The 26015-nt window shown below is 39.6% G+C and overlaps 1 protein-coding gene across 1 annotated transcript in view; it reads right to left on the minus strand.

Moving 5' to 3' along the window:
- The window catches only part of LOC146002073 (protein C-mannosyl-transferase DPY19L3-like), a 70554-nt gene that overhangs the window by 38835 nt on the left and 5704 nt on the right, over positions 1-26015 (minus strand). The window contains exons 3-5 of the mRNA XM_083139789.1: positions 15076-15222; positions 11972-12324; positions 1874-1997 (exon numbers count right to left, since the gene is read on the minus strand). Of these exons, the coding sequence (XP_082995915.1) occupies positions 1874-1997; positions 11972-12324; positions 15076-15222 (624 nt within the window). The remainder of the gene's footprint in view (positions 1-1873; positions 1998-11971; positions 12325-15075; positions 15223-26015) is intronic.

The following is a 26015-nucleotide window of genomic DNA, read 5'->3' on the forward strand; positions in this document are numbered from 1 at the left end:
CTGAAAATAAGAATAAATTTTAAAAAGTCTTAAGAGTTGCTCTATCAGTACATGCAAGTCACACTTATCACTTATATAAATTAATTATGATGGGTGAAACAATTAGAAAAGTGTCAATTTCTATTTCAATCACCCTGTATAATAGAATACATGAACATATTTTTTATTAAGCTCACGTGGATTGTAAAATAAATCTTGATGAGAAATAAAAATGCTTAATATGCAACTAAACAGTATCATCTCTGTCATTTTGTTACTGTAAACTTGAATTAGCATTATCTTCTATAATTGATGCAGAAATTGAACATTGAATATAATCTTTACCAAAGCTAAGAAAGAAGACAGCACTTACATATTTATTACAGATCTATCCAATATATGTATAACATGAAGAAAAATTTAATAGATAAAAGAAAGGCACGTATGAAGTACACAGGTCCTGAATTTATTTTTAGATATGAAATATTCCAGCAGATAATACAATGCAATCTTATGTTTAAAGGAAGCATAATATAAGTACTGAAATGATTCGTACTTAAATACTAAATTTAATTTGGTGTATTATTTACAAATTGAAATCAACAAACAATCTAAAAAAAAAAGTTTAATACAAATTATAATAAAAAAATACTCAAGCATGCTTCAGTCTATTCATACATCAACATACACATTACAAATAGAAATGTTAGAATGAACAATGAATCAATTCAGTCATGCTGTTGTTATCCTTATATAAATATACAATGACACTGCTTATAACTACATTTCTAAATGGATACCTCCATTTTCTTAAGGCTGTCATCAAAACTATCTAATACGTTTTTGGAGATGAATATACAATTGAGGTTTTGAATTAAATGTCTGCTCTCTATATGTTCAGACACATACTGAATATGTACAATCTCTGCTACTTTATAATGGAGCAATGCATTGCTTACTTATATTGGGGAACAAATATACGTAGGCTATTTGGAAATCAACCTCTGGCACGAGCACTTGGCTTACTGCAGCACCACAGCACATTTGCAGAAATGAGCTGTCATATGTTGGATCATGCAACGCCAAGTGGTCGATCACTGTGCTCAGTGCTTGTATGTAGTGAGCAAAGCATGATAGCTGGAGCAATAGAAGCTCCTGCCAAATGTCAGGTTTATAGTGTAAGCTTTTTAGCGGGCAGAAGGCAATAGCACAGAAAAAATCCATCGCATGAAAGAGTGCCGTGTATGGAGAGGTCATGAGTGAAGGTTGTGTGAGGGAATGGTGCTGGAAAATTCGAGATGGATGAACTGATGTGCACGATGAAGGTGGACAAGGAAGACCATTTGTTGCGATTGATTGATTTGCTTTATTTTACTTTGCTCTTGTGCCACTTTTGGCTAATTGTGAAAGTAGGGAACACTGATATGATAAAATTGATGAATAAACACTCACAAACATCCATGCCCAGGCCGGGATTCGAACCTAGGACCCCTGGCATCATAGCGCGATGTGCTCCATCTGTTGCGATGGATGACCTTGTCGAATAAGCGGATGTGGTTCGCGAGTGCCGCTGCTTCACGGTACCAAAGGTGTCTCAAGAATTTCCTGAAATTGGGCGAATCACTCTATGAGATTGTGATGATGAATGAGGCTGAGTTCCCTGGTGGCATCTTTTTTTGAAGAGGGTATACAAAAGATGGTGCAACGTTATGACAAATACCTGAATTCAGGTGGCAATTATGTTGAAAAATAGTTCAAGTATGTGTGTAACTTTCGTGTAATAAATATTAGTTCATTTATGTTTTGTTTCATACCTCTCGGAAGTTGATTTCTGAATTAGTACCCTAGAAAATATCAGTAAAAATTGACAGCTGTGCATACATATAGTACTTACCTCTTGAGATTCTTTTGTGCTTGGCCACATATATATCCCAATGGCATAAAACTGAGCGTACAAGAATGGAAGAGAAAAGCTCTCTCTAAGAGGCACTGTGTAATTGACACGAGTAACATCAGGTCTGCAAGGATAAGCATATAAATCTCAATCACATGTGCAATATTTACTTCAAATTACAATGTGAAAGCAAATGACCACCTTCAAAACTAACAACAATGATAACCTACATTAAAAAATTTGGAACAACCATTAAAATGTTGAGAACTTTTTCCACTCACTCACTCACTCACTCGCTCGCTCGCTCACTCTCTCTCTCCACAGAGTTGCACTAGACATCCCACTAGGTTCTCGAATAAATAAATCAGGAAATTAACATCACCACCATAAAATTCGGATGGGGTGGAATCAAGGTATGGGGCGGGGCTGTTTTTGTGGAATGGTGTTGGTTCTCTGGTTTTGGTACTTGGAACCCTGAATGCCAATGCCTATCGCACACATTAGAAAAAAACTGTGCTTCCCATCTTGTGACAACAGTTCACAAGTGGCCCTTTTAATTTTTAGCATGACACGGTGCCCATCCATAAAGCAAGGGCCATAATTGAGTGGTTAGACGACATGGGAGAAAATTAACTTGAATAGACCTGATCTCAACCCCACTGAACCTCAGTGGGATGAGTTAGTGTCAGTTGCGATCCACTTCGCCATTTTGCAGTAGTAATGGAAGAGACTACTGGCTGACAATTACCACAACTTGGGGGAAAGTCTTCCTCCAAGAGTAGAGGCTGTGATAGAAGCAATACCTTGTACTGACATCAGACCAGCTCCAAGTAAGCACATCCCTACCGGTGTCTGGTCATTATTGGCAATATCTATTGGTGTATCTATTATGGATTGACAAAACACTAGGAAGTTTACTTAGAAAAGGCAATTGGAATGTCAAGATTTGGGACCAAAACCACATGTAAGTACACTTTGGCTTTACATTATAATAAAACAATGGTTATGAGGACATTTAAGAAAGTACAAACATGGAATGCACTACAATTTTACTTTCTTGACATTTTTACAACAGATGCATGTTAGAATGTAGTTTTAAATTTTGTTCTTAGGAACTCCGGTCATTTTGCAAAATGACTGGCACACAATCAACTCTTCAAATTTGAAATTAACATTTTTGAATTTCAGACCTCAAATGAACATTCTGCATTTCATATTCAGTCATATGATGATGCATAAATAATTTGATTGCATACATTCTCCATTTTGTAAAATGGCTGTTGTGTTAATGAACAGACCCAGAGATGCTAATAACATAGAGGCAAAAGGTACCAATAATGGCAAAACAGGAACATAAATTTTTGGAAATTAACAGTATCTTCATCATTTAGACACTCAAAAAAGGCAGTTACATGTATCTTGAAAATATGTAATTATCACTAAAATAGGCAAATAAGCAAACTGGCCTGAATATGAGGCTCAATAGTCTCCATTTCGAGGCTAGGGAACAAAAAAAGATCACTAACTTCAGCCAGCAATATTTGCTACATATTTTGCACACAACCTGTGTAATTAATTAGAGGTTAATTTTTTTTTTCTTTCAGTGAATACGTTTACTGATGTAAAGCATTCTGACTGGCTATTACCACCAGATGCACAATGTATGGACTATGTGATAGTATAAAACAATTAAATTGATAGACATGGGCAAAAGAAAGAAAACATCGGAATCCAATCAGAAAATATATAATTTATGCGTGTATAATGTACATGCATGGATAATGCGCACCCTGGTTTTTGATGGAGAAAAGTGACATACAATTATATCTCATATATTATGTGCAGTACAATCTAGTTTCAAGAAATGGCTTTCATAGTTGTAGGTTGTAAAGCTGTTGCTATGCCGACCAAGAGTGAATGACATCATATCTATTCAATGATTCCATTCACCTCTTCTATGTTGACCACGAGGAGAATATCCTCTTGTGTAAACAATAATGGCACTGCTTTTATTGGTGGTGCAGAACATTACATTACAAAGTGAATACACACTCCATATATACAGGGTTGCAAAATATCTGCTACAACGCTTGGGAGGTGATTTGACAAGTAAAAACAAGGAAAAAATGCCATGTGAAAAAATGTCGAAATCGGCACTGTTTTCGAGTGACAGGCGTGCGAGAATCGCCGCACACCATGTTTAACCTTTTGGAGCCCAAGGCCATTTTGAGCAAAATGCAAAGTTTCAATTAAATGAGTGTAGATTGGAGGCTAATTTCCCTAGAGAGATGAGTGATATACCGTTATACGCGGAATGAACCAGAGATTCAGACTATATAAAATTTATCCAAATTCGGCATATATGTGGCGGGGGGAGGGGAAAAACACTCAAAATTCCAACATTCCCCCCTCCCCGCAAGAAAAAAGTACATGACAGTGTCGACATGCACATGGAAATTATCGCTGACATGTAAGGAACACAAAAATACTTTCATTATTATCATATGACCAATGTAACGTGAGTTGTCCCCCAAAAGGAATGGTCAGCATACCACTGATCCAAGCTTCAAAATGCAGCGGTACCTTGAAATGACTATAGCTCAGAGGCTAATTGCCCTAGAGAGATGAATGATATACCGTTGTACGCGGAATGAATCAAAGATTCAGACGATATAAAATTTATGCACATTCAGCATATATATAGAGGGGGAAGGGGGAACTCCTCAAAAAAGTATTTTTTTTAAAAAAAAAGCTCCCCCCCCCCGAAAAAAAGGACATGAAAAGGTCAACATGCACATAAAAATTATCGCTGGCATGTAAGAAACAGAAAGATATTTGCATCACTATCATATGACCAATGTAAGGCGAGTTGTACCCCTGAAACGAAAGGCCTGCATGCCACCATCTCAAGCTTCAGTTTTCAGTGAAATGCGGGGTTGGGAGCAGTCCTACCAGTTTGGGGAGGGCATTGCCAGTCGGATGGTGCAGGAGCAGGAGGAGGGGAAGGGGAACATCTTTGTGACATATAATCAGAATTACATTCTGATGATATATCAGAGAGAATGTCAAGCTCTTCTTCATCCCAATCGGAGTCTGTATCCATATCCTCCAGTTCATCTCAGATTTCATCAGAACGGAGATTACTCGGGGCAGCCATGGTCGACTATAAGCCTTTTGGGGACACAGCAGGCACAGACGACGCTATCACACTTCACACATCACACGAACGAAGTAAAGATGATGATAAAGTCTTGGGAAGAGTCACACTTCACTCAAAAAAATCTTTGGCACTTGGGCACAAAATGAGTCTCATGTATGCACAATCTTCCAGGAGGAAAAGCTAGAAGGGAGTGACAAAAGCGTGCCAATTCTTGCAGCTACTTCCAAATTCTATGTTTAGACAAAGCAGGGTAACCTTTGTAGCCATTTGTGAAACACTGTGCTCAAGAACAAAGGCTTTTCTCCAGTGCACCTCGAACTTACATTATTACGACGCAGTTTCAACAACCCCTCTTCCACCTCCCCCAACTCCTGCTTGCTCCCGCATGGAAAACATTCCTTTTGACAGATATACAAACTTCCTTCGAATGCAGTTTCCAGGGGTGAGGGAAACGCATTGCTTTAGAACAACAAAGCCAGCCTTCCTTTGTCGGCAAAATTTTTCCCTCGAGAAAAGATGAAAATAGAAGTAACCTTTTTCCCGCCCTTTTCTCGCCATTTTCATGAAAAAAAAACATGCAACAATCATTTCTGTTAAATACATGTGTTAACAACAATATGAAAAAAGAAAATCGAAATTCTAGCCAAAAATAGTGAAGCTATAACGTAAAAACTACGACCTTGAAAGAGTGTCTCAATCAAAACGATCGGGCCCCTGAGGGCTAAATGAGAGCATCTCGATCGAGACGATCGGGCTCCTAGAGGTTAAAGCACAATAACTCAAGAAGGAAGAAAGATATTAATGTTGGATGAAAAGAATACAAAGAAAGTCGTACCTGACGAATATAATGGTGCAGCAATTGAGGCCCAGTGTAAATTGTGGAAGGGGACTCACAAAGAAAGTGGGGAATCTCCTGATGGAAAACACAGGAAATTTACTACTAATTTCTACATAATGTTGAGATCAGAATGTAGTCAGTAAAAAATGACGAAGATGTCCACATGTCCCACTACTGCTGGGACACAGTCCCACACTCGGGAAATAGGAAAATAACTGCAAATCTCCTGTTGCACACGGTTCACATTGCGGTACGAAGAAGAAAAGAAACCAATTTGTCGCATGTCCCACTACTGCGACACCATCCCAAATGGAAAAAATTATGGGAAAACCAGGAAAAAACGTTTTCAATCCCCTAATGTTGACACACTATTTTGCAGTACGGGAAACAAAAGTTAAACAATGGCCACATGTCGTCAGGCTGTACATACTACAAGAGAGCTCCAAAATGAAAGTGGGTAATCCTCGAAGGAATGAAGATGGAGAATGGCGAGAAAACACACAAAATGGCATGTAACATTTCCAGGCACAGCAAATCTTGAAGGGATTCCCCTGAGAAGCACACAACCTTCGCACATGCATATCGTCTGTATGTAGTACAGCGATCTCCAGCATCTTCACTCGCACCTTTGACTAAAAGACATTATGCGGTGTTGATAGGGGCTCACAAACACCAGTATACTCAGACGTTGTTGAAAATGTCTGCCATTGGCTTCAAGACAAAGATGGCATCGGCGAAGCACTGATTGTCTAGTACGTGCAAATACCTCTGGCATGTCACCAATTGTCCCAGCAGCGGCACTAACACGAGCAACGAGGTCCTCATCACTTTCCACAGGGGTTTCATACACGAGCCTTTTCATTTCTCCCCACACAAAGAAATCTAGTGGTATGAGGTCGGTGGAGCGAGGTGGCCACGGTAAAGGTCCACCCCTGCCAATCCAACGATCACCGAAAATATCGTTGAGTAAAGCCCTGGCTCCCTGGTCAAAATGCACGGGGGGCGCTGTCATGTTGAAACCAGATACGTTGTCTACCTGCCAGTGGCACATTTCCCAAAAGTTCAGGTAATACGTCATATAGAAACACCCGATAATTCCCACCACACAAAGTAGAGGGCAAAATGTACGGGTCTATCAAGTGGTCACCTACTAGGCCACGCCACACATTCACTGCTAACCTATGTTGATGATGGTGCACAATGATTGCATGCGGAATGTCCATATCCCAGATGTGGCTGTTGTGGCTATTGAACATGCTGTTCCTGATGAACATTGCCTCATCGGTCCACAAAACTATTGTTGGAAAATCTGGAATGGCAAGTTTGTTGCATGTACCATTGGCAGAAATCCATGCGTAGGGAAAAGTACCTGGCCAGTATGTGGTGTACCTTATGCAATTTGTATTGGTGAAATCCCTCCTCCTGAAGAACATGGAACACATTGCTATGGTGGGTTTGTCGTGTACAAGCAATGACACATGTGCTGGTGTATCCAACACGTCCTCTTCAAATTGCAGTGCGCACAGTGCGGGGTCTTCCATGATCCCACCTACGGGGTAGTAGAGATCCAGGTTCACGCAGTCGAGCATCAAGTCTTTGAAAGAGTGAATGTGCTGGTAACCGCCTGTTGGGAAAACGTTCGTGATATGAACGCCGTGCTTCACGGCTATTTTGGTTTGCCTCTCCATAAACGAGATGCATATCAGCAACCTCATGGGTAGAGTACTCAGCCATTGTCCTGTTCGAGAATTGACCAGCAACGGGGAGCACTTGCCCTCCGAGTGACGGATCGTAACTATCGTGATTAGCACCCACATAATGTCACACAGGTGTCCACACAGTTGTTGCAAACCGAGAAAGAACACTGGAATACGTACTCTAAGTAAAATACTCCTTGGCACAATTCAACCACACACACACACACACACCAGACTAAATTCCACGCTGCGACACACAGAACAGACAGGAAGAACAACGGTCGACTACACTCTCTATGTAGTATCCACCAACGCTAATACGTAACAGGTGACCTACACTTCCAGCACCTCTAGTGGGGCTTTCTGTATCACTTAGCTGAAATAACTCTCAGCGTAATCTGATGGCATAGCATCATTTTCGGGTGAATTTCCTATTTCCCAAGTGTGAGACGGTGTCCCAGCAGTAGTGGGACATGTGGACATACGTCGTCAATTTTTACTGTACATTCAGATCTCAACATTAGGTAGAAAATAGAAGTAAATTCCCTGTATTTTCCATCAGGGGATTCCCAACTTTCTTTGACAGTTCCTTTGCGTAATTTACACTGGGCCTCAATTGCTGCACCATTGTATTCGTCAGGTACGACTTTCTTTGTATTCTTTTAATCCGACATTGATATCTTTCTTCGTTCTTGAGTTATTGTGCTTTAAACATGGTGTAGGCGATTTTCGCACGGCTGTCACTCGAAAACGGTGCTGATTTCGATATTTTTTCACATGGCATTTTTTCCTTGTTTTTACTTGTCGAATCACCTCCCAAGCATTGTAACAGGTATTTTGCAACACCCTGTATATCATATTATTTGGCCAGTAATACATTATAATTATTATTACTTTTTCCTCATCTTGTCTTTCATCCAAAGTACCATAAAAATCAGAACGCTCCTTCATTTTGTGATTAGGTTATTTCAACTGCATTTCACATACTGGTTTTGGTAATACTCTATGTAACCAGAAGTATCCGGACACCCACATGAAAATAAAGTACAAGTTTGGGCAACCCTCCATCGGAAACACTGGCAGTCAATACAGTGTTGGCCCACCCTTAGCCTTGATGACAGCGTTCACTCTCACACGCATTCTTTCAATCAGGTGCCGGAAGGTTTCCTGAGGAATGGCAGTCCATTCCTCACAGAGCACCAAAATGAGAAGAGGTTTTGATGTGGATCGGTGTGGTCTAGCACGAAGTCTGCATTTTAAAACATCCCAGAGATGTTCTATGGGTTTCAAATTAGGACTCTGCGCAGGCCAGTCTAATGGGACGTTGTTGTCGTCAAACCACTCCCCACAAGCCCTACAGTATGAACGGGTGCTCGGTCGTGTTGAAAGAGACAATGGTCATCCCCGAACTGGTCTTCGACAGTAGGCAGCATGAAAGCTGTTAAAATGTCAACGTAAGCTTGTGCTGTGACATTGCCATGTAAAGCAACAAGGGGGCCAAGACCCTCCAGGAGAAACATGACTACACTGTAACCCCGCCACCTCCGAATTTCACTGTCAGCACTATACAGGCTGGTAGATGTCGTTCACCAGGCATTTGCCACACCCACACCCTACCATCGGATCGCCACATTGTGTACTGTGATTCATCACTCCACACAACGGTTTTCCACTGTTCTATGGTCCAATTTCAACACCCCTTGCACCACACGAGGTGGCGTTTGGCATTTGTCTGTGTGATGTTTGACTTATGGGCAGCTGCTCGGCCATGGAAACCAAGTTGCCACACCTTGCCCCAAACAGTAATGGTGCTTGGAGTAGATCCTGATACAGTTCAGAATTCATGTGTGATGGTGGCGATGGATGATTGACGATAATGCTGTACGACCCTCTTCAACACTCGATGGTCTCTGGAGGTCAACATGGGAGGTTGACCTGCACGCTTTTGGGTTGTACACATCCCTTCACTATAACATTGGAAACAGTGGACAGAGGGATGTTTAGGAGGGTGGAAATCTCACACACAGACTTCCTACACAAGTGGCACCCAACCAACTAACCACGTTGATAGTCTGTGAGTTCCTCAGACCATCCCATACTGCTGTCTCACACTGCCTGGAGACTACTGAGTTCGCTGACCATGTGTTCCATGCGGTAGATGCCAGAACTGTGTCGCCCTCTATGATAAACACACGTTTCGTGGTGTGTCCGGATACTTTTGATCACATAGAATATGTTAATTAATTGCTGGCCAGCTACAAGGTGTAGGGTTAATTAATATGTTCCATGTGTGTACTTTTATGTTTGATTGATTGATTGATTTACTTTATTTTACTTCGCGTTTTGTGCCTCTTGGCTAATTTGTGAAGATGGGGATGAGTGATGAAATTGATGAATGGACATTCACAAACAACCAAGCTCGACCGGGATTCGAACCCTTGGCGTCGCAGCGCGATGTGCTAACCACTCAGCCACAGGGTCGGGCTGTACTTTTATGTTATTATTGCATGTAAGTGTATGTGCTTAATGGATTGTGATTATACTGGATATTAGATTCCCCTGTGTTTTAGATTCCCAGTTGGGGAGCCGTCTTTCAAAAGATCGTTGCAGTGGAAAATTCCACGGACGTCCCTCGTAGACTACAAAAAAGGCCAGTTGGGCTTTAGAAAAAAACACTTTTTTACTGCCTTCGAAACAATTTGGAACCTTTACTCGAGTCTTGTCCACTCAGGGTGGCTAGACTGAATGATTGAGAAGTAAATGTAATACTTGGCCAAAGAACCTTCTTCGAGAGTTTAGTCCACTTATGGTGGCTAGACTGATGATGGAATATTATGTATCATTTGGCTAAGGAACCTTCTACGAAAGTTTAGTCCCCTTATGGTGGCTAAACTAATGATGGAAAATATATGTAGCATTTGGTAAAGCCAACCCCTGTTTGAAATCCACAAGTTTCCCAATTAGCAAAAGATTTACATTCGTAAGATATTGCCGAGTCGCATCAGAATGCGTAGCGAGCTGAGTAAGGATGCTGCATAAGGAAACGCAAGACTGGTCGGAATATCAAGTAAGTCGAGGGTAGGCCACAGAGATAGTTAGGCTAACTCTGTGTTGATGAAAGTACCAATGGTTAGGCCATAGGTATGCTTTTGCTTGAATTAAGGAAATTGGTTGATTATGTAAATGTACATATGGAAACACTTTGTAAATATGTAAATAATAGCAACATATAATAAACCCATATAATCCTACTTCAAATGTTCTGATTTAATGAATTAACTCCAAGAACTTCAGTACTGTCTATTTTAAACCAAATATTTATTCACTTTCTGTACATGTGTAACGAACCAGGGACTAAAAATATAAATGTTATGTGAAGGGGCAGCTTTTCACAGTGTCATAAAATCATGGAATACTGTACGGTTTCATGTTGGCAGTGTAGATTATTACGTGCATCACACCATACCTTTTGGGGGCAAAAATTTTGGAAAAAATTGTGCATTATACATGAGTAAATACGGTATTCACTATAGGTACTATAAAGTTACAGCATTCCTTTCAGAAATGGCAAGAAATGGGTTTTAAACTTAACAACATACATTTCCTGGTCAGGAAAGGGGGGGGGGGGGTCCTGATGACATAGTGGTGGCATTGTCGCCTTGTAACCACGGGGTACTGGGTCACTTTAAACTGTATGTCCAATCCCAATTAGCCCACTGCATAAAGTGGACTTAAAACTCAACTCAAACAAACAATTTCCTGGCTGGGGAACAAAAGAGGCATTTTAGAGCAAATTCTCAGCCAATTTATCAATAATATAATTTTGATTAGGTTCTTTCCTAAGGGGTACCTGGTGGAGGTACACAACAGTTCGGATCCTACTTTAAAGTGTAGGTCCAGTCCCGATTACCTATCTGAGCATAAAGTGGACTTGAAACAAAATTCAAATCAAATTACTAAATCACTTCCTTTAGTAGCAGCTCTGTGACAGAGCACATTAAGTGGTTGACTTTTGATCTGACCACCAAAGTTCCCAGGTTTGAATTCCAACCTGGACATTGATGTTCTTTGTGAATAAATCATTCATTTTCATCGTAACGATTAGCCAGAAGTGGCTGAAAAGCGACATTAAATGAGAAAAATACAAAACACTTCCTTTAACTAATTCTACTGGTGCGCAAATTGACTTTTTCTTATCAGCAAGGGCAGTATTTTTTTCACACATGTACAATCACACTACTTATACACTTACAAAAGACACAGCATTACTACAGAGATAAAGAAAAAGAAACTTCCAGATTTCACTGAACTAAACATAAGGTACTAACTAGACTAATTTCACTAACAATGCAAACAGTACCGTAATGTAAAAATCCTGACAAAAAATACAAAATATACATTACCTGTTAAATACAAAGAAGGCCACTGCTAAGAATCCTGTGATCCACGACCCAGCAATGCTCCAAGCAGTCAGGAAAATCACTCCAAGGAACAAACCATGAAGCAGAAAAATGCATCTTATGTAGAAAAAAATGGGAGTCAATCCAAAACTATGGTATTTGTATATGGCTGCTAAAATAAATTCCTGATAAATGTTGAACCTTTCAAATGCATTTATTGTTCGGCCATGCTCAGTTTTATTGTCGTGTAGAAGCTCTTGGTAGCCTTCCCAAAAATCATGTGCGTTAACCAGATGTTTGTAGAAGGAGTAATAAAGCCCTTGCTCTGTTCTAAATGATATCTCTCTCTCTATTTCCTGCAAATTAAAGATTGAAACTAAATAATTTCTACATTAGCTTAATGTGTCCAACTTTTCACTGAAGATGCAAGTACTATAACATACAGACAATTGAGAAATTGTGTAGAACAGTACAGCTGACCGCTCAGGAGAAGATTCCTGACGGAAGTGAAGTGACGTAGCTGCAGGCGACTCCACTATTAGGGTCGGGTGTGTGCACCCTGAGTGAAAAACACATGTGGGCTCGCTGTAACCGGTGCACCGACGCAAGTCGTTTACGGTTATACCCTAAATCTTCTAAGTATCAGCAGTTCGGCATCTTTGACATAACCCTGGAAGTTGTCTTTTACCCAGACAAATCCTGTTTTTCGGGTACTAAAAATGCTCCGGGCAGCTTTTTAGGAAAATTTGGAAATATCCGATTTTTTGGGGTGTAGACAACTGTTTAACTTCAAGATTAGTAACAAAATGTTATTTGTAAATAATCGTTAATATTGTTTCAGTTTTCAAATTCAAAGTAAAGAAATACAACACTCTCAGTTGCAAGCGCAAAGAAAATAAACTTTTCTTGCAACAAAGAAAAAATGTTGGACCTTTGCATCTCTTCTGTTGTCACCGGCACGCCGCATGAGGTTTTGATTTGAAAGCAAATTGTGCATTTACTGCGGCTCTTGGTGAGCAGCAAGTTTCTGACAATAGGTAAGAGTATGCAATTTGCCGCGGCTTACTTTGATTTGAGTTTCATGACAGAATTCAGAAATAAATAATATTTTGAAACTGCCGTACTCTTAGTTGTTAAATGGCAGTGGAGAAGTGAAGTTCTGTCGATCAGCGATCTGAACCATGCCAAAATGCAAATGTGTTTTTAGTGACGACTTACAAAAACGGTTTCCTGACTTTAGGCCTGGAAGAAAAAACTCCGAGGCAAAAATGTCAATTTATGTTATTCTTTTAAAGTAAGAGACCAAGCTTCACAACCATATAATATTAGGACCATAGTGAATAAATATTAGAATATTCAGACATTTACCTACAATGAGGCATATTATTAGTTATACGGAAACGGTGTAAAATTATTTTACAGGGGTGTGTGAGCTACAAGCCCACCAAAACACCAGTAAGCACGAAACGTGTCTCTTCGTCTAAAGTTAACAACATTTTGCAATCTAAAAATGCCTTCTTTTTTAAAGTGTGTCATCTGGTAGCCCTAAAGTCGTTACCGTATATTCTTTTAAAATTCTTTGAAATACAGTCTAAATAATGCATAGGATAAGCAATACAAAAGTAATCTGGCCACTGAAAGAAAAGCAGCAAACTGTTGCTGCGGACACACGCTCTGCGTGATTGACGCAAATCAACTCCCACGCACTTCTAAAAGTCACAGCGGAAGGCTTTCTGCTACCCCTAAAATCTGCAAATGAACCAGTCCTTTCCTTCACACCCACTCCCCGTCACCCCTCGTTTGGGGATCTTCTCGTGAGCGGTGAGCTGTACTTGAACTGAAGAGCTTAATAAAAACATTCTCATTGCAAAAACAAAACAGAAAAACAATATGTACAGTGCACTCTCTTTTATTTGAACTCCAAGGCAACACGAAAAAAAATGGAATTATCAAAAACATCACATCATTTAAAGTTGATTTCAAGGGGAATAAACTTCTGTTCGAATTACCGAGTACTTCAAATTATCCAAGTTCGAATTTAAAAGATTCCACTGTATAGTATTTTATACATGAGCCATAACGAGTTTTGGCGATAGTTAATTTCTCTTTAGGTGCACCCTACGAATGTCACTCATTCTCTTAGAAATAATTCTAATCAAATCACTGTTGTCATTGGTTTTTCAGGCTTGTTTGCTTGTCCAGTTCCTTCAAAGCTGAATCTGTACATAATTTTGGTGTTGAGGAAATATGGATCATGCCAGACAAATATATAGATTATATATGTGTATGTGTAACAATATATACACAGTACGTACTACACAGACAGAGAAACAAATGCATACACATCGAGACAAAATGATCAATCACAAATAGGGCTGAGCCTATGCTATTTTGAACAGATATCAATACTCTTACCAATTCCCACTGATACCGAAGCTTGAAAATTGTTGTTAAAAATAATGATTAATATTACTAGGCAGGTACTTCTCTCTAATTTTACGCATCAAGTTAGAGTGGTTTTGTTTCAAAATATTCACAAAATACATTGGAATGTTAAAATGTCTCATATGTAATCACAAAATAGAGGTTATCGAAATAATATTGGTACCAAATCAATGGAAACTTCGAATTTTGCATAATTTCCAATATAATTAGATTCCGTAAAAACACATGACATTTTTTGCAGATCCCTCAAAAGACCAAACTGCCGGAAAAGTATTGGCTGGTATCGGTAAATAAAATCCAACTGATACTTTCTGATACTGATACATCGGCGTCGATATCAGCTCAGCCGTAATATATATTGCTGGTTTTTCGTGAACTAAAAACTAGAAAAGTGTGTTTTAGATCCACTTGATGCTCAGATAAGTTACTTGAAGAGCACAACTTCTCTTGCCTTGAAGTGAATAATTTCTCAAAACGTAGTGGATAATGTCCAAATAATACTGCATACTAATAAAAACCAATTGCCACTAACATCAGAAAATTTTTGGAAATTACTTTTAGTTGATGAGAAATAAAAAATAAAGTAATATAAATTTTGAATTTACTTCATATGTGCCTTGGGTCCTAAATCACCTAAATTAATACAAAAATGATATACTTACTTTGATATTGCTGAACCCTAATTCATTCTCATGGAGGTTTTCCATGTATTCTGCATATTTGGCTACTGCAAATATGAAAATGATTGCTCCAAAAAGGTAATTCACAATCCTGCAATAGGATTCTACAACTCTTTGAGCTTTGGCTTGCTGTGAACAAAGCAGAGGATATCATTAGATGTGGATTATGTTATAGGGAGGTCACCACACCCTTGTTTAGTTAGTATAAAAAATAAAGACAAATGAATTTCTTGGAATGAGTTGCCATATAAGGAGAAGTAAATAATAACGATTAAAAAAACTGCAAGAAAAGTAGCCACAACAGTAATGCAAGCATTGTTAAACAAGTATGCACAATCAGAATATTGTATACATATATAGTAGCATCTTGGTAATCCAATGTTCCATTTAATATGCCCCCCCCCAAAAAAAAATGGTTGCGTTGGAGGGGACAATGTGCTAAATAGAACAACAGCAAGAGACAATACCTAACAACAATCTGTTTTCATACTATGGGAATGAGAGACGCAGTAATAGATAATTAAGGTACTCACGTTTTCCGCAAAGCTGCAGCATAAAAAAAAAAAAACACCCTCGACCTTATATGTGCAGCAGAAAAAGCAGCCTGTTTTCCTCCCAAACCTCAGGATTCTGACAGCATTCGAACAACAACAGCCGGTATCTTGCAACAAGTGACCACGAATAACAAAACAAGAAAACCTAACCCAGTGCATCAGAAAATTAAGTCTGTTCTATCCGAATTTAGCAAGTGGCTTTATGCTAATGATTGCTGGTGCCTAAATCGGACAAAACAAACCAATTTGTATTAATGCAAAAGGGCGACTACACAAAAAAAGTTATGGAAAAACTAAACAGTGACTCCTACAGTACCATCGCAAAGGACCCCACAGACAGACACAACAAAATAGTGAAACGTGAAGTGAAAAGCAGGAAGACCACAAATTTCTCATCAACCCCCACCTCTCACCCGCCATTGCTTATGGCATCCCCAAAACACATAAACCAGGAATTCCCATGCACCCCGCAATAGCTGGCTTCAACCATCCTACCATACATCTTACCAGCTGGCTCAAAAACAAAATATCTCAATTCAACCACAAGCTCTCATATGTATTTCACAACAATGCCGATGCCAAAAACTTGATAACATCCATAGTGCTCTTCAACGAGCTCGAAATACATATGAGAGCTTGTGGTTGAATTGAGATATTTTGTTTTTGAGCCAGCTGGTAAGATGTATGGTAGGATGGTTGAAGCCAGCTATTGTGGGGTGCATGGGAATTCCTGGTTTATGTGTTTTGGGGATGCCATAAGCAATGGCGGGTGAGAGGTGGGGGTTGATGAGAAATTTGTGGTCTTCCTGCTTTTCACTTCACGTTTCACTATTTTGTTGTGTCTGTCTGTGGGGTCCTTTGCGATGGTACTGTAGGAGTCACTGTTTAGTTTTTCCATAACTTTTTTTGTGTAGTCACCCTTTTGCATTAATACAAATTGGTTTGTTTTGTCCGATTTAGGCACCAGCAATCATTAGCATAAAGCCACTTGAATGAAGAATTTGAGCAAGCACTCAAAGAAATGAGGAATGGGAAAGCAATGGGCACTGATGAAATTCCTGTTGAACTTATCAAATGTCTGGGAGATGGAAAAAGAGAAATACTACACTTATGCAATGAAATCTATGAGAAAGGGGATTGGCCACAAGATTTCACGGAGACTGTTTTGGTACCTCTGCAGAAGAAAAGCAATGTCAGAAAATGTTCTGAGTACAGGACAATCAGCTTGATATCTCACTCGGCAAAAATTCTTCTAAGAATTCTGAACAGACGCATATACTCGAAGGTCAGTGGCAAGTTAGAGGAAGAACAGTTTGGTTTCAGGAAAGGGAGAGGTACAAGGGATGCAACTGGTTTACTTAGGACCATTGGGGAAAGATATTTAGAGAAAGGAAAGGAGGTGTTTGTAGTATTTGTAGACCTGGAGAAAGCCTTTGATAGAGTGAATTGGGTTAAACTCTCAGAAATTCTGAACAAAATTTGGGTAGATTGGAAAGAGAGGAGACTTCTAAGCATGAATTCTCATAGATTTCATTGCATATGAATCAACGAGTTAAAGTGAGAACAGGAGACGAAATGACAGAAGGCTGTGAAATTGGAAGAGGAGTACGACAAGGATGCTGCCTATCGCCTACTTTGTTTAATATTGTAACGGTATATTTTGTGCTTTTAAGCTGATTCTCAGCAACATACACAATATACACAACCATACATTTTTGAATCCTTGTCCCGAGGTTCAAAACTTGCAGTAACTGCAGTTCTGTGGATGCTAGTTTAGGCAATAGACACGTACCTCTTCAAATTACAACTTAACGCCCATTTCCTTTTAGATATATATAGGTTTATTCATATTATATTTACAGAAGTTAATTCTTGGCCGTTATTCACAAAATTACATTCCGGTGTACCCTGTCCCCCCTTCCCGAAGAGTGCATAGACTCGCGTAGCCACTGGCTCCACGAGTAAAAAAAAATATAACCCAAAGTACCAAAAAAGGTGGCTGAAGGTATGTGTGTTGTGTACCCGGTTTCCCACATGAAATAAACTATTGGAATAATGTGAAAAGAGCAAGTGTGTGTATTAAAAGAAAGAAAGAAGGTTAAAGTATCTGCCTATTCATATTATCAAGAAAGATTCTTCGTTTCGCCCCATAGAGAAACGACACCTCTTTACCTCGCCGAATTGCACCGAAACATCTGAGACCGACTGCTCCCGTGCCCTTCCTATTTATAGGCCCCGCTAATGACCTAAACCGTTACTGGAAACTTACCGCTCCCCCAACGGCCAAGAACCCAAAAGTACAGGAATACATAGCCAAACACAATTTATAACATAAAAAAGGATCCAGTAATGATCGCATCATTACAATATCTATTTAGAAGATATAGTAAAAAATTGTTTCCAGAGAACAGGAGGTGTCAAATTGGGAAGAAGAAGAATAAACTGCATAAGATTCGCTGATGACATGGCATTATTCGCTGAGGATGACATAACCATAAATAGTATGTTAGAAGAGTTAAACAGCAGCTGTGAGCAGTATGGGATGAAGATTAATGTAAAGAAGACAAAGGCAATGGTTATAGGATGGAAACCAAGGAATATTAATGTCAGAGCAAACAGTGAAAGAATCCAGCAAGTGGATAGCTTCAAGTACCTCGGATGCACTATAAGCAGTGACATGAGCTGCAAACAAGAAGTGAAAATGAGAATCGCAATAGCAAAAGAAGCTTTCAATAGAAGAAAAAATGTTTTTGTGGACCCATGGACATAGGTCTAAGGAAGAGATTAGTGAAATGTTTTGTGTGGAGTGTAGCACTATATGGTGCAGAAACCTGGACGTTGAGAAGAAATGAAGAGAAACGACTCGAAGCTTTTGAAATGTGGACATGGCGAAAAATGGAGCATGTAAAATGGACGGACAAGGTAAGAAACGAAGCCGTACTGAAAAGAGTTGGTGAAAATAGATCTATACTGGAGACCATCAAGAAGAGGAAAAGAAACTGGTTAGGACACTGTCTAAGAAGGAACTGCCTGCTAAGGGATGCCTTGGAGGGAATGGTTGAAGGATGAAAAGTCCGTGGAAGAAAGAGATATCAGCTTATGGATGATATTAAATTAACTGGGTCGTATGCTATTACGAAGCGTAAGGCGGAGAATAGGGAAAGCTGGAGATTGCAGTGAAAAGCCTGCCAATTAGGCAGAAAACAATGAATGAATGAATGAATCCATAGTGCAAGCAGATAGTGCTAAAATCGCAAGCAACGACATAGTGGACATGTATAATTCAATACCCATAAACCTAGCCCTAACATCAGTTGAAAGGTGGCTGACCATATACAAAGTCCCGGTACTGGAAGTAGCCGAAACTGCCAATTTGCTAGAAGTGTGCTTAAGACACAATTATTTTCAATTTGAAAATAATTTCTATGAGCAATCTGAAGGCCTTGCCATGGGAAACCCACTATAGCAAACATAGTAATGCATTTGGCTGAAAAAAGCATACTCCAAACTCCGGAACCCAAATTCATCAGATATGGATGATACACTGATGACACCATAGTCATATACAAAAATCCAGAAGAGATCAACCTGTTGTTGGAAAAAATAGATAACATCCACCCCAGACTAAAATTCACCATAGAACATGAAAAGCAGGGCAAAATCAATTTCTTTGACCTCACCATCAGCTGCGGGGGAAACAAATTCACAACCACAGTTTTCAGAAAACCAGATGCAGGCAACCAATATATCCATGCACTATCCAACCATCCACCCAAGCAAAAGGCCAATGTATGACTAAACTTCTTCCAGAGAGCCTTCTCCTACTGTTCCAGAGAAGAAGACCTGAGGGACAAGATAGCAACCATCACGGAACTGGCACTAAAACATGGATATACTGAATGTCAACTCTCCACATGGTGCAGCAAAGATGAAATCCAAGTCAGACAACCTGCACCATCAACACAACCCGCTCCACCATCGCAACCAGATCCCAGTAACAAAACCAAGTGGTTTGCCTGTCCCTACCATCCTACCACATCCAACCGCCTCACCAAAACCCTCCGCCCCTACAACATCCAAACAGCACACAAACCAACCTCCAAAATAGCTGACCAACTAAACAAACATAAATGGTACTTCCTCTCCCCCCTCAACAATCCAGGCATCTATGATGCTGAACGCGAGTGCAAGGCTCATTACATCGGCAGATCCAGCAGCACCTATCAAATGCAAAAACTGCCCAACCCACCACCGGATTTGCCAAGCATATCAAATTCCACAACCATAAAATTGAGAAAGTACATGTCAAATACAAAGCACACACTCTGATAGACACAAAAATTAAAGAAACACACGCCATCATGCACTACAACCATGAACTGAACATAGATAGTGGTCAGGCACACCACGCCTGGCTTCCGTTACTGCATCAATTAACACAGGTGAACAGCAGACGACATATACGCAGACATACAGCCGACAGCAGCACACCTAGCAGTGATTTAGGAAAAAACAACAGAAACGCGCCAAGCAACAACACAACGAATTCCAACGAGGATGGTGGCAGTGGCTACTGAAATAAATAGAAAATAATGTAAAACAGCTTCGCCGAATTAACAGTCTGTTATTAAGACAATGCTGTTCGAAAACAATGCAACGTCCTGAAGCAGATGACACCTTACCACTTCTTAAAAGTATAAGTCCAATATTGTTTAACGTTTCCTTCCAAACATCATTGATATTACTGTACTGAGCAAGGCAAGGACAATATTCATAACAATACAATTTGTCACATACTGTAGTTTCTGTTGTATTATTTTTCTTTTAGCTCTTCTGATTTTCAACAGGCTATTCTGTATAGTCTGCCTCTTTTTGTAATTCAAGGCAGTCTGGGTTCCATCCACCTAGAATTATCAGGAGTCTACTGTATCAATAGAGGGTGTATCGTAAGAAATAGCGCAAACTGGTACAGTTGAAAGTACACGATAACAGAAGCAAAAAAAAAAGTCTCAGTAAACATGTGTTTGCAAATGAGCCGTTTTTGAGATAACTGTGAATATGTGGTTACAAGCTACCATTGACTTCATTGTTTGTAAACATCGTCCTAGTTGGTAAAATGCTAATAATGTGTGTGAATGTTTGGTTAGAAGCCGTCACTGATTGCACTGAGTGCTTTAATCCTTGTGTGTCCGAGGTTTGCTCTTTGTTTACAAAACAGAACATTTCCAAGAGGTGGCGTTGTAATCAAACAGGATGGATAGAATCAGTACACAGTCTAATCATACTGTGGGAGTCTCGTCAGTTGTGCTGTACTGCGGAGTGAAAATGGAACCTTACAGCAACGAAGAGCACACTTTACCAACTAGGACAACGTTTACAAACAATGAAGTCAGTGGAGGCTTGTAACCACACATTCACAATTATCTCGAAAACGGCTCGTTTGCAGATCCATGTTTACTGAGACTTTTTGCTTCTATTATCGTGTACTTTTAACTGTTTTAGTTTGCGTTATTACTTGATACACCCTGTATAGTACTAATTTAGCAATGTACTCTACCAATATAAAATTAGTCATCACTAGTAGTGTACAGAGTGATCATAAAATAGGACATGTTATAATTAGAGATTGGAAGTTGAAAAATCATTATTTTTTTTCTGAGCCTTGAAAACAATGCAAAACCTGATATCAGTCCATTTCGCTTCAGTTAGAACCAGAAAACATTGTTTTCATTTTGCATATTTTTTTGTCTTTTAGATCATTAGTATTTTTTGCCATTTTTCTTCATTGTTTAGGTTTATTTTCCTCCTACCCTGTTGTTTCGTGAATTTTAAATGTATTTGTTAGCATAACTAAAATTTCCTGTAGGGTTCTACTTTGAGGTGCTGGATACCATTATTGCTTTAATCTGTGGCTATAAAGTAAAATTAGTCACAATATTAAAAAAATTATAATCTGATGTATGCGAAGAACAACTGTACTTTCAGATACTGACTGACTACTGTATCGCGCAAGGTTCACTCTGAAAGTAAGTGAATGACCTACACAAAAAAACTTTTTGGTGTACTGCATTTTATGTAACCTTGAAGTCAAAATAAAGAAAACTACATTAGAAATTAATTGCTGTTTTCCCCCTTGCTTCTGTAGTTAAACCACTAAATAATAGGTTTTATCGAATTATTCAACTACTCTCTTGTCATTTATGAAAAAAAAAATAATTAAGCTTTCACTTTCAGAGCAAAAATAATTATTAGGTCAATTTTTAATAATTTTAAGGTCACTTCTTGGCTTTTTTTAGGTCATCAACTTCCGAGCCCTATTTATAATATGTTAAAACATATGTTAAAATTTAGTAAGGTGGCAGTACAGGGTTGAACTATGCAACTTCAGTCTCTTAAGAGATACCATATACCAACATTATCTGTTTTATAAATGGGGTTGGCATTCTAGGAACTCTTGTACGAGTGCCAGATCTACAAGCTGCAAAACCTCGCAGTGCGGGGGGGGGGGGGGAGATAAGTGAACCTTTAGGGGGTCCTAAGCCATTGACACAGTAGAGGGTTCGTATATGAGTATGTAAGAAACAAACATAGTTACTAAGGGGTACAGGAACGGATACAATATATACAGGAAATTAAAAGTTAAATTCCATGTGCACATAGCACCATACCATGAAGGCACATTTAGGGAATGTGGGGGGTAGGGCCCCACATATTTTCGATGTCGGTCATCTTGGAGGTGATGTGATCAGCACCATGCTGTGGTCGCCTTCACACCCATCCTCTCCCGGGTACCATTTGATTTGAGCCACTTTATGCTGGGACAAAGCCTGAAAAATTAAACCCTTAGATCACCCACACCGGCTGTCCCGCGTGGCAGTCAGACTACAATCAAATCAGGCTAGAATTTCACGAGAAACGCAGTGGTGAAGGTTTCTTCAACCTATCTTTAATCGGGAAGAGTTACGACTGCATGATTGTAATAAATGTATCATTTTCCAGGTGTGAGAAAACATGGTATTTATATACAGGGTGACAAGAAATAACCCATACAAAGTTTGGCGTATCCTGCCAAGAATGTAGTGTACCGTAGCCAAATAATTGTTGTGTTATTGGATTCTCCATAGTCTTTTGTAACTGTACCTGTTGTTTCGGCTTCATAGCGATTACAGTCTTTGTGTTTCAGACTGTCAACCAAACGCTGTGCAATTTTTTAACTGTGGCGTCAAGGAAAGCGTCAATGTGAAATTGTTCATTTGCTGGGTGTTCCAAAAATGACAGTCTCAGACGCAGTTCATCGATTCAAGGAGCTCGGCCATGAAGGCGACCATCCCGGAAGAGGAAGAAAGCCTACCGTCAACACGTCCCAGAACCGCAAGATCATCAAAAAGCGAGTTCAGCGAAATCCGAGGGTCTCCATGAGAAAAGTCGCCCGTGAGATCGGGATCAACCGCGAATCGGAGCGGCAAATGGCGAAAAAGAACCTCAACATCAAGGCGTACAAGCTCCAAAAAGTTCAACTTCTAACAGACGAAAACAAGCGCCTGCGACTCAAAAGATGCCGCCCTCTGAAGCGCCAGGCCGCAGGTCAGCGATGGGAGGGCATTCTCTTCACAGACGAGAAGCTGTTCACCGTGGAGCAGGAGCACAACCACCAAAACAACAGGACCTGGTCTGCAGAGGCTCCCGGTACCTCAGCCATCGTCGAACACCGCCAAAATCCACAGTCGGTCATGGTGTGGGGCGGAATTTGCGCAAGCGGCAAGACACCGCTGGTTTTCATGGATCAAGGGGTCAAAATCAACCAAGAAGTGTACCGCCGTGACATTATCGAGAATGTCATCCTTCCGTGGGCCCAGCAGCACTCGGCGATACACAATAGACATTCCAGCAAGACTCCGCTCCGGCTCACAGGGTGAAAATGACGCAAGCGTGGTGCAGAACCCATTTTCCGGACTTCATCGCATCGACGGAATGGCTGCCCTACTCACCAGATCTCAACCCAATGGACTACAGTGTCTGGTCGATTTTGGAGGCCAGGGTATGTGCTAAACGCCACCACAGTTTGGAGTCGCTGAAGCAATCGCTGCATCATTAGTGGAACCGATTGTCGCCCGAGGACCTGCGGCCCATCGTGCAAAATTTCAAAGCCCGTTTGGACCTCTGTATCGCCGCCCAGGGAGGCCACTTCGAAACCGGCTGAACATCTTGTTCCTAAGGTCCCATGTCATTGTTCTTCAGTGTTGTTATGCTCAATTGTTTCGGTTTAATAAATTTATGATCACAAACATTAGTACGGGTTATTTCTTGTCACCCTGTATATCACATAACACCCTTCTCATTTAAAAAAAAAATGAGTTGGGTGTGTGTGTGGGGGGGGGGGTCGGAAGAGGGAGCCTTTGATAATATTTTGTGGGCGGGGGCAAGACTCGATCCGGCACTGTCTCGTACCCATACTCCATCTACAATTTGTCTCAAGATACAATCGTCATGAACTCTGTAGCTCCTACATCAATGTGATGCTGCGAAGCTATTACATGAATTTGTGATTCTGTTTTTTTGACATAAAGAGTACTGAGTAATTCTTTCTTTTTCCTTGTGAAAAATAATCACAAAGATGAACACAGGCATATATGGAAATTAGGTACAACAAAATGAGCTCACTCTCGCCTTTTGTGTGAGGGGTCCCAAGTTCAATTCCTGGAAGAAGCTACAAATTTCGATGTTGACACAGCAATAGCAGCAGACTCTGGTCTCGAAAGCCAGAAAATAGTGGCTGACCATGCATCACCCTACAAAAGCTGCTTAGCAGACCTTGGTCTTCAATGGCTGTTTGCACCATTTTTTAAAAAGTAAAACAAAGTTGGTGAATATTATTGAAATATTAAATAACAGCAAGCGTGGCAGCATTTGATGTTATAAAAATAACATGTATGAAGGAAGAAAACCACCCGGCTGAAAATTTCTACTGTATGGTAGACAAATTCTACTGGTTTCGAATGACTTCTACTCTGTACTATGAAATGTATTGAAGCCAAACTGTAGGTCTACTGTACTGAAGAAACACAGTGAATAATAATGCAAAATACTAGCTACAATATGTTGTAAATAGGGCTGTGCGACATTTCAATATATCAATATTTTTAAAATATCTACGCATCGATATCATAAAAATATCGACATCAAAAATATCGACGTTGATATCGATATTCGATATATTGATGTCGATATCAATATTCGATATGTCAATATCTATATTCAGTATCAATATTATCAACGTATGGTGGTGTTGCATTCCTTACGGACAAGCTAAGAATGTTAAGATAACAAGTAATGGGCTCACCACGCGAAGACAGAACTTGAGAGGTGAATGATGAGAGATTGCCTCTGATTAACATGGAAAGCGAATACATGCCACAACCAATAAAAATAACAAGGTTCCTACTTTATAGAACTTGTTGGTTACCCTTGTGTGCCCAAGTATAGGGATGGCATCAACATGATACGAGACAATACTTGGAAAAGACTCGGTTTGAAGTTGTAAATGATTGTCTCGTTCTTGGTCTTGCCTCGATATACAGCATATACACAGCATAAAATATTTTGTAATAACATTTTTCTGTTTGATGCATAGTTTCGACAGCTCAAGTAAGAGGGCAGGTGCGAAACTTCAAATTGAAAGATATAGATTTGTTGGTATTGTCGCGATTATCGATATCGGTATTGTCTGGATCATTGATTTTGGAACTTTTGGTAGGGTCGATATTGGTATTTTTGATATCGATATGATTGTAAAAATCATTTATTGATTGCAAGCATAGATAGTTTAATTCTTGACACCACATTTTTGGTGACTTAGAAGTGCGGTGCAAAAACAGTATATGTACTGAATTTCTTCTGTATTGTAATGAATACTACTGAAGTTAGATATATATATTAATGAATAATTTAATGGAACTCTTCCTTAAGAAATAGCTCAATCTTAAAGCAGCTAGTAGTTTGAATATATGATCATACAGGTTTTATTTTTTTTCAGCATGGAATTTTCATGGTTATTATTATGTCTGTGTAATGCAATTAAAGAAATGAGCAAACTTTTGATCAACTTAGTTGACAGCGTTTGTTTGCTGGTTTTTCAAGCAGTGAGGAGCAAGTCTTTCCTTAACCTAATTTGCTGATATTTTCGTATGAATATACAAAGAACAATATGTCATGATGGATGCCAAAAATGCAGTTTAAGAATTACTTACGTGAAATGTTGTATTTCCACGTTGCACAATTTAATGGTTATTTTCGATTAATGTCTTCATTCATAAAGGGCACGGCATCTGTTCGGAGATGGTACTTCTTTACTGCTTTGTTAGTACAACT

The sequence above is a fragment of the Lepisma saccharinum genome, chromosome 18, assembly GCF_977018435.1.
Source record: "Lepisma saccharinum chromosome 18, izLepSacc3.1, whole genome shotgun sequence".
NCBI lineage: Eukaryota > Metazoa > Arthropoda > Insecta > Zygentoma > Lepismatidae > Lepisma > Lepisma saccharinum.